Here is a 9,759-nt window from a genome sequence, read left to right on the forward strand (position 1 = left end):
TCTCAAACTCCATCTCTGCATGTTGTTGTGAGTTTGGGTTTATTATAACGTTCATCTGGGAACGCAACGTGCGCCATTTCATCAGATTTGTAAGGTAAATCATTTATAAATCCACGCAAACACAGGAGAATACATCATTATCTTGCGGTTTCAAAAATAAAAGCTCAAAGTTTTTACACGTTTACGTCACGTAAAGAGTTTACACGTTTTGATGTCCACATATTCATTAAATTACAGTGGCTATAGCATTTCTGTTGTAAAGAAATGGCCCAATATTAAAGATTAAGTGGATATTTAAATTAAATGATGCTTGGTCAATATGAAACAATATTAGATCGCACAAAACAATCGTCAGGCCGTTGGCGCCCTCTGCAGGCCTTTGTTGTAATGCGTAATGTACATTAGCTCTATTGTTTATAATACATTATGTATTTTAACAGTTTTGTTGAATAAAACCATATGATTTCTTGCTTTTGATATTTTATTTGAACTAATTATTATTGCCGCATTGCTTTATATATGTATTTTAAGTAATTTTTAAGGCTATTGTTCACTTGCATCTATTTTTATTACCACAAAAAATGTATTATGATTATAGGGCCCTATGAAATCCATTTTATTTCCAAATAAATTTTTTTCCCATTTTAATTTTTCTATACTCTGTTTAAATGGTTAAATTACATTTTAATAATCAAAAAGCCTGTCTTAATTAATTGAGTTTTACCATTGTATCTTTACCAAATTCTGTTTTTTCCATTACTTTTCTGGGTTCCATTTTAATGGTTCCATAAAATTTTAATAATCAATAGGCAAGGCAAGTTTATTCATATAGCACATTTCATACACAATGGTAATTCAAAGTGCTTTACATAAAAGGAAGTAAAATAATCATTTAAAAAATCACAACAATAAAAACAAGGAATTTAAAACCTACTGTTAGTGATGTGCTCTTAACACAAACAAAAATTCTCAAGCTTTGTTCAACCTCTTCCCCACTAAGTGGAAAATCCTCCCAAAACACCTAACTATTCCACTACTTCACCCCCTACTTACTTTGACCATCATAAACCAAACAAATAGAACTCAGATGGCCTACTGTCAACTGATTAACCAACAAACTTGTCTTTCTTTGCCCATTCTCTTTACCTCCTTCACAGCACTTACTTTAAAAAAAAAACGTTTTTGATTATAATTGTATTAGTAGTAGACCAGAACACGTGGATGGATATGTTGTCATTCTCACACTATAATACTGAACTTTGATTTCAGTGGTTTGGACTATAAGATGGACACTTGCTGCACTCTATGTTGCATTTTACTTTTGCTTTAAAAAAAGGACACTGAAGTCCTGTTCATTTTTTTTTTTCATCATGCTGGAGATGTCTGTTTAAATCTGTTGTTTACACATTTCTAAGAGTACTTAAATTTTAATATTTGATTCCAGTGGACTCTAAACATTGCATTTATTTAATGTGAAAAAACTGATTAATTATTTGCTGTTCCCTTCTGAAGTTTTATTACCATTTATTGAATTAAATTGAATAAAATGCCAATTAATTGCAAAATGTTTGTATAAAGTGTTTTGAATTATCGTTATCCATTCCTTATTTTGTTAGATTACTTTTTTTTTAGATATCAATCAAGTGAATCAACAAAAATGTGTTCCCTTACTAACAAAATGTTTTCAGGGTTTGATTGTAATCATAATGCACAACCTGATACTTGCCTAACAAAAAATATCTGAACCTTGACAAAAAAAAAAGAGTATTTTAGAATGTCTAAATATATATCTAAATGCAACACCTAATAAAAGCACACAATTGCATTTAAAAATACAACTAGGGAACACAAAATCTTCTCTATATATTTCTATAGGGAGATACACAGGTGGTTACACAATGACATTACACAAGTTTTTATTTTTTGAATACCTCCAGATGGCACTGTTCTCACTTGAAAAATTAGAAGAAAAAAAAACATAATTTTTTTTTAAAGACCTTCACTCCGTTTTAATCTGAAGTATTGCATTTATTTAAAACAAATATATATAAATTTTAATGAAAAAAGCCAGTAAAAATTTTATAAATAATGTATATCATAAAATCCCCTTAAAATTCCAAATAATAATAAAAAAATTTTATTGAACAGAAATACTTATTTCATACAAAATGTACTATATCACATTTGCAGTCCTGATAATGTTCAGAAAAAAAGAGTACACTTGCCCTTGTGATTTTGCTTACCTGTATTGTTATAAACAAAAAATAAGAACTCATACAGAGTTAATATCTGTAATTTTTCATTCATTTTGGTGGCGTTTCTATAATTCACGCCTATGCCAGACTGCTTTTTGTTAAGCTTAATGGTGGGCTAAGTTAGGATGTCTGTATTGAGGTCTTTTAAGAGTGGTTTAATTGCTCAGCAGTACAGAATTATAAGTAAAATGCAGTTGTCTGCCACTCACTTACTTCATAATTGTTGCCATGGGACAATTTTAAATAAAAACAAAAATATGCAATTAAAAAAATGTTTTGCAAAGACCTATCTTTAGTCTGAGGCCAAAAGGGCAGTGATGGGAAGTGACCTCTCCCCCTTAGTCAAAAAAATCAAACACGTTTTCACAGGAGTCATAAGCCACATTTACAGTGCAATTCTTGATGCCCAATTCCCATTTGTTGACTAAATCCAATTTTTTCCTGATGACCAGCTTACATCATCTTTTAAAATGGACCATCATGATAGCTGTATTTACACATATTGACAGGTTCTTAGGTCTGTGAAACAAAACCAGCCCAAAACTGGGTGTAAATGTGTATCTAGAGCAGGGATGGGCAACTTCAGTCCTGGAGGGCCACTGTCCTGCAGAGTTTTGCTCCAACCCTAATCAAACACACCTGCTTGTAGCTTTCTAGTAACACTTATGCTGAGTTCAAGTCCTCCTGGGACGTTCGTACTTACGAGCTGACAAGTTGTAATTACGACGTCAGGTGCGTTCAAGACGCTTTGGTCGGAACAAGATGACAATTGAACTTTTCTACATAAAATTCAATATTTTTTTAAACTCTACATCTACGAAATGATGAATAAAGAATGTGCATCATTGTGTTTTTGCTTTTTTGTGTTTTTATTGAATTTATGAAGGTGATGTAAACTGAATCATTATACCTGTACATTATATGGTAATTATACAATTAATATTAATATTTAAAAAAAAAAATTGTGTATGTAACCGTTTTTACAAAATAATCAATAAGCCCTGTGAAGCCGTGGTTTACAGTGAATTTATAGCAGCTAAAGGGTGTTGTTAAAACCCCCTTAGCTGTTATAAATTCACTGTAAACCACGGCTTCACAGGGCTTATTGCTTTTATAACACGGTTTTTCCATATACGTAGTAAGGTTTCACAAAATAAAACAGCAAATAAAATGTAATGATATAAATAAAAACAGTATTCTTCCACCAAACAATGTAGTTCCTCAGAATCAGTTGTGGTTCCAACAAAGTAGTTGCCGAGCAACACACAGACGTAAACAAAGGTGTATGTTTGTAGAGTAATTTACAACAGCTTTGAACGTGGCTCAACCAATCAGAATCAAGGACCGGAACTATCCGTTTTATAATAATAATTTTATTAATTTAAACAAATTTACGGGGCTTAAAGAAAATTTCAAGTTTCCCACATGTAATAAGGACTTTGCGGTGGCGTACATGTGCGTTCAACTCTTAAATACGATCTATCCGACATGACTTGAACACACCATTAGACATTGAGCTTGTTCAGGTGTGTTTGAGAGAACCATAATCCGAACACCACGCTATGCACACACAACAGATCAAGTAGACAAGAGAGCATGCAGCTTACAAAGATGATACAGGAGTTTTAGGGGTTTGTCACCAAACTAAGAATAAGCTCAACTGAAATGACAAAACCTTAAAATTTAACCTTGGATGTCATTGTGTGCAAACAGCCCTCTGAAAAAATTAGTAATCCGTGTGTGGTTGTGTGGGCCTGACTACACCACTGATCTAATAGCACTTAAGGAGAGATGTAGCCAAAATCATGTGCCCAAAGCAGGTTATGTGTTAATTTGTATGTCTTTTTCCACTTTAGATCTGATGACACTGAAAGAGGAGAGTGAAGTACCAAACGAAATGGAAGAAAAATATCAGTATAAGAAACATCATGATTTTAAAACTGAGGAAAACTGTTTTAGTTGCTCACAGACAGAAATGACTTCTTCACGAAAAAGAGCTCAAAAGACTAGTAATTTCACCTGCTTTCGGTGTGAAAGGAGTTTTAATAAAAGTGGAAACCTTAAAATGCACATGAGAATTCACACTGGAGAGAAGCCTTTTACCTGCCAACAGTGTGGGAAGAGTTTCAACCGAAAACAAACCCTTAACAGGCACATGCGAACTCACACAGGAGAGAAGCCTTTCCCCTGCAAAAGGTGTGAACTAAGTTTCACTCAAAAAGGAAGCCTTAGAAGGCACATGAGGATTCACATCGGAGAGAGCCCTTTATCCTGTAAAAGGTGTGAGAAAGGTCAAAAAGGACATCTTAACAGATGCATGAGAGTTCACACTGGAGAGAAGCCTTACGCTTGCCAACAGTGTGGAAAAAGTTTTGAACAACATGGAAACCTTAAAGTCCACATGAGAATTCATACTGGAGAGAGGCCTTTTACCTGTCACCAGTGTGGAAAAAGTTTCAATAGAAAAGGAAACCTTGATAACCACATGAGAATTCACACTGGAGAGAACCCTTTCACCTGCCAACAGTGTGGAATCAGTTTCAAACAATATGGAAACCTTAAAGTCCACATGAGAATTCACATTGGAGAAAACCCTTTTCCCTGCAAACGGTGTGGAAAAAGTTTCAATAGAAAAGAAACCCTTAACAGGCACATGATAATTCACACTAGAGAGAAAACCCATTCATCTGCCAACAGTGTGGAAAAAGTTTCAATCAAAGAGGACACCTTAACAGACACATGAAAATTCACAACGGAGACAATGAGTTTCAATCAACCTTAAAGTCCACATGAGAGTTCACACGGGAGAGAAGCCTTACACATGTCCTTAAAAGTGAGAAGAGTTTAAAGCCCAATCCCAATTCTACCCCTTAGCCCTTCCCCTTTCTCAATTCTCTTTTGGTTGGAGGGGTAGGGGTAGGGTAAGGGCCAGACAGCCCTTCAAACGAAGATTTTTCGGGACCACACTTCAAACGAAGGGGTATGACTTATCTCAGCGTAAACCGGCTTCAGGGGCAACATGGCTGCCCGAGCGAACAAAAAGACACATAAATGTAAGCATTTTTGGCATTAATAAAGATTTTAACGAAAAGTAATAATTTAAAGTGAGTTTACTTAAAAAACAGCCATTTTATCCTCGCGTTGCTGGAAAATATAATGTAGCGATTCAGTATTTAAACTGTTACCCCTACCCCTTGACACTCTGTTTCAAGGGACAAGGGGAAGGGGAAGGGGTATAAAATAGAATTGGGATTGGGCCTAAATCAACTGGGAAACCTCAAAGTTCAAATGAAAGTTTATACTGGAAATAAGATATTTAAATGTGTTCAGTGTGGAATGCTTCATATATAACGTACCTTAAATACCACATGAGGATTCACTCGAGAGAAAAGTGTGGAAGGAGATTCACAGAGAAGAAACACCTTAAAGGCTTGTGCACACCGGGACGATTATCGCCGATGTTTAGCGCCTCGTGAATAAAAAAAGGGCGCCAATGTGAGTGTGCACACCGATGCGCAAAACGCCAGGCGTAAAAGCGTCATATTTTTAAAAAACGCCTCGGACTCTTTTTTTTTGGTTTGACCCGCCTCGTTAAAAACTGGCTGACCAATGAGACTGGCGCTTTTGTTCACGTGCCTGGAGCTGCTGAAGTTACAGTAAAACACGACTTGGAGGCGCTCAAGCACAAATTCATTCATTCATTGGTGTCTGAACACAAAGAGCTTCATGACACATGCGACAGCGACTACAACAATCTCGATAAGGGAGTTGTTATGGAGAGGAATTGCATCAAATAGGATTCGATGGGTATTTCTGTTTTTCATTAAGCGCCATCTAATGTCATGGAGTGAATTTGCACGTTCACTCGGCTCATCGCCAGCGAAAATCGCTTGGGTATGAATACAAAAGACACGTCGAAAAACGCTGGCGATAAGTGCGCACAATAATCGTCCCGGTGTGCACGAGGCTTAAGGCTCTTTCACATCAAGCCAAGGTGCCATTGGACCGTCATTAACCACATTAACGGCCAGGGTTTTTTTGTCCCGCCGAAAACCTTGGGCCAAAGCAGGCCAACTCGGGCTTGAGGAAAAGCTATGAACAAAGGCGGAGTTTCTCCGTGTCTGGAGAGCGTCAGCACCGCGGATTATTTCATATAGTTAACAGCTATAACGCCAGCATTAAAGACTTGAAATAATTTAGCTCAAAACTCACTTTCAGACAGCAGCAAGTGTTTGAAATAGCTTCTGTTTGAGATCTGATGATCACCATACAAGGCAGAAATATTGATAAGTGATGCAAAAGACTATGCACGCTAGCCATTACCATAGTAAACATGGTAAATACGACCGCTTGAAGAACTCAGACAAATCATATAGGCTATCACAATTTTGTATTTATTAAGTAACATATTTCATCTGTCATTAAAGGCTTTTCCACACTGAGCAAGAAAAAGCGAAAATATCGGATGTGATGACGCGCTGGAATAAAACAATAGATTTCTATGGATACTTCCACATAGACCGCGAACATTCGCTCAACCGAAAATGCGAATGTTTTTTTTTTCGAACCAGTCCGACGAATCTTTTCAGTTTCACAAAGCAAAAACACGGGCCGTCCAATAAGATTTGAGCTAGGATGCAGCTGCTGTTGCACAAAAAGTCAAAAGTGGTGGCGCTGTATTGAAAACCAGTGTAAACAAACAGAAGAAGAAGAGTATCCCGAGAGAGAAGAGAGTGGATGCTAAGTTCTTGTTATCGTTGGTATTTGAGAACAGATTTATTCTCACATGTTCTTTATTCAGAATAACATTTCTATTAATTGTCCACTGAATTATGTGATCTGTAGAGCACTGCCCATTTTCTTCTACGTGCGAGGGTGTTGTAAGTCAGAGCGCGTTCACTCTTTTTTCACATGAAATATGAAAGCAAATAGACATGATTATGACGATATATTTTCTGTATGTGTTTTGCATGCAGCTCATGGTATTTTTATAGCAATAAAGGATGTTTATGACATATTAGCAGCAGTGTTGGGGGTAATATATTACAAGTAACGCAAGTTACGTAATCAGATTACTTTTTTCAAGTAACTAGTAAAGTAACGCATTACTTTTTAATTTACAAGAGAATATCTGAGTTACTTTTTCAGATAAGTAACGCAAGTTACTTTTTTTTCCAATTTATTGATTGACAGCTCTCCTGTCCCCATGTTGAGAGAAATCAGAAGATGTTACTGTAGTTCTAAAATAAATATGATTATGCATTAATTCATCTCACTCACACAAAAAAAAACACAGATTCAGTATTCCTCAAAATGAATAAAAATAATGCAACTCAGAATATGACGCAAACCTGCAATAATTAAATGTTAAACAACACAAAATCCTTTATGTATTTAATCCCATTCTATTAACAATGTCTTTGCTTCTGACCTTCGATGATCCAGTTCAACCGTACTAATAAGCAAAAATTACTCTAGACAAACATTTGTGTGTTTTTTTTTTATTGCTGAAGTGTGTTGAAATTTCTTCTTCTGCATTCTACTGTACGGACGTAAATTTACTTTCCCTTCAGCCTGAGGCTTATTCATTTCACTTTTGCTGTGAAAAGGCTTTTATATTTGCCAAAAATATAACTTTTTCATTTTAAAAACAAACAAGCAAGCCCTGTCCAGATTTAAAAGGTAACGTAACGCATTACTTTCCATAAAAAGTAACTAAGTAACGTAATTAGTTACTTTTTTATGGAGTAACGCAATATTGTAATGCATTTCTTTTAAAAGTAACTTTCCCCAACACTGATTAGCAGTGTACTGTTATTTAGCATACAAAGAGGGCATGTGTCTGCTTAATATTCAAGATCAACTATAGATCTCAATCGGAAGTTATTACAAGTACTCGATGATGGTTTAAAGTGGGTAAGCAAATACATGAATAATTACATACATTTTCAAGCGTAGCTTGATGCTAATTGTACTTCTAATTACGTTTTAGGATGTAGCCTATTCTTGTAAGTATTATAGATAGTTTGTTTCTGGTGTGGAACCTTGTTTATCTTTATTTAATGCTGTATATTGAGCAGCAGATGATGTTAAATCAATTTACGAGATACTGAGGAAAATTGCATTGTTGGTCGGCGCCACCTAGCGTGCAGGCGTGAATTAGTAGAAGGCGATCAATCGTTTTGCGTTCGGTGTGAAAGCACCGTTCCTCGGCGATTTGCCTTGCTTTTTCGCATCGCGCTCCGTGTGGAAAGGCCTTAATGGTACAGTAAATGGTATCAGTGCCGATCCTAGACTTCAGGGGGCCCTTAAGTTTCGTCTCTTTATACCTGACTGTCTAATGTTTATATTTAGCTCCACATCTGTCATAAAATATATCATAATCATAGTGATAGTTTTTGTTTGGGAACACCCTCTGCTACTCAGGTCATATTTTTGATGGAAAAATAATAGAAATGATCATTCTTTCTAAATGTGATAAATACTGTGATTACAAATAAACAGACACAGATGTGACTGAATAAGTATGCATGTCCTCTTTTCTTTTGTGAAATAACGGCAAATGCCACTTTATTTCTGTGTGACTTTTTCAATCCTGACAAATTAATTCATTATGATTAATGTATCACTTATTATTGTAAAGCTTTTGGATTTAAATCATAAACAACACAAATTGCAAACAAACAGCCGCTTTTATTACGTTCGTTTTGTGATCTCGCAAGTTCCAGTGATTTATTTCCGATAACTTATCTTGGTTGGTGAAATGTTGGGGTTGCGTGTCGTTGTTCCAGAGAGGCGTGTAAAGACGGGTTTTAGTGAAGCGCAGCGGAGCTTCTGGCATGACGGTGGAAAAGCAGTGTGATTTTTTTGTGATCTTACAGATCTGAGGCTATTAGGCCTGCCCGGCCCGTTGAAAGCACTGGCTCGCACTGGTCCGACAGTGGAAAAGTGGCTATTGAGCATCTGTCAGCTCAGGTTTTTCAGTTTTTCCACATTGCCGACACTAATCGATCCCCATCAGCTTCAAAGGGCTCTACACGATTCCAGCTGAGGAATAAGGGTCTTATCTAGTGAAACGGATCAGTCATTTTCTGAAAAAAAATCGTAATATTTATCCACGTTTTAACCACAAATGCTCGGCTTGCTTTAGCTCTGCGATGCACATGCGCGTCTTTACACATTGCGTAATCCTGTGGGAAAGGTCACGCGCAGTTAGTTGTTCGTCTCAGTACTTTGGTTAAAAACACCATCTCATTTCCTCCTCCAACTTTAAAATCATTTGACATCGTTGTTTTACCTTTTTTTGTAAAGGGCAATGACTTTTTTTGCATGTTTGCTTTGTAAACACTGGGTTGGTACTTCCGCCTACATCCCGCGTGACCTTTCCAACATCAACTAATGCTAGCTGAGCATTTATGGTTAAAAAGTGCTTAGATTTTTTTCCAAGAAAATGACCGATCATTCTGCTAGATAAGACCCTTATTCCTCGGCTGGGATCGTGTAG

General features: G+C 36.3%; 1 protein-coding gene across 2 annotated transcripts in view; it reads left to right on the top strand.

Moving 5' to 3' along the window:
* Window positions 1–5,153, top strand: part of LOC107668045 (gastrula zinc finger protein XlCGF8.2DB-like) — a 13,133-nt gene extending 7,980 nt beyond the window's left edge. Inside the window, exons 3-4 of one of the 2 annotated variants that reach the window (XM_016459803.1) lie at window positions 4,112–4,908; window positions 5,045–5,153. In XM_016459803.1, the coding sequence (XP_016315289.1) occupies window positions 4,112–4,908; window positions 5,045–5,086 (839 nt within the window). In that variant the 3' untranslated portion in view covers window positions 5,087–5,153. The other variant, XM_016459795.1, reaches the window with a different exon arrangement.
* The last annotated feature ends 4,606 nt before the right edge of the window (window positions 5,154–9,759 follow it).

Source organism: Sinocyclocheilus anshuiensis, unplaced genomic scaffold, assembly GCF_001515605.1.
Source record: "Sinocyclocheilus anshuiensis isolate Anshui unplaced genomic scaffold, SAMN03320099.WGS_v1.1 scaffold1030, whole genome shotgun sequence".
Lineage (NCBI taxonomy): Eukaryota > Metazoa > Chordata > Actinopteri > Cypriniformes > Cyprinidae > Sinocyclocheilus > Sinocyclocheilus anshuiensis.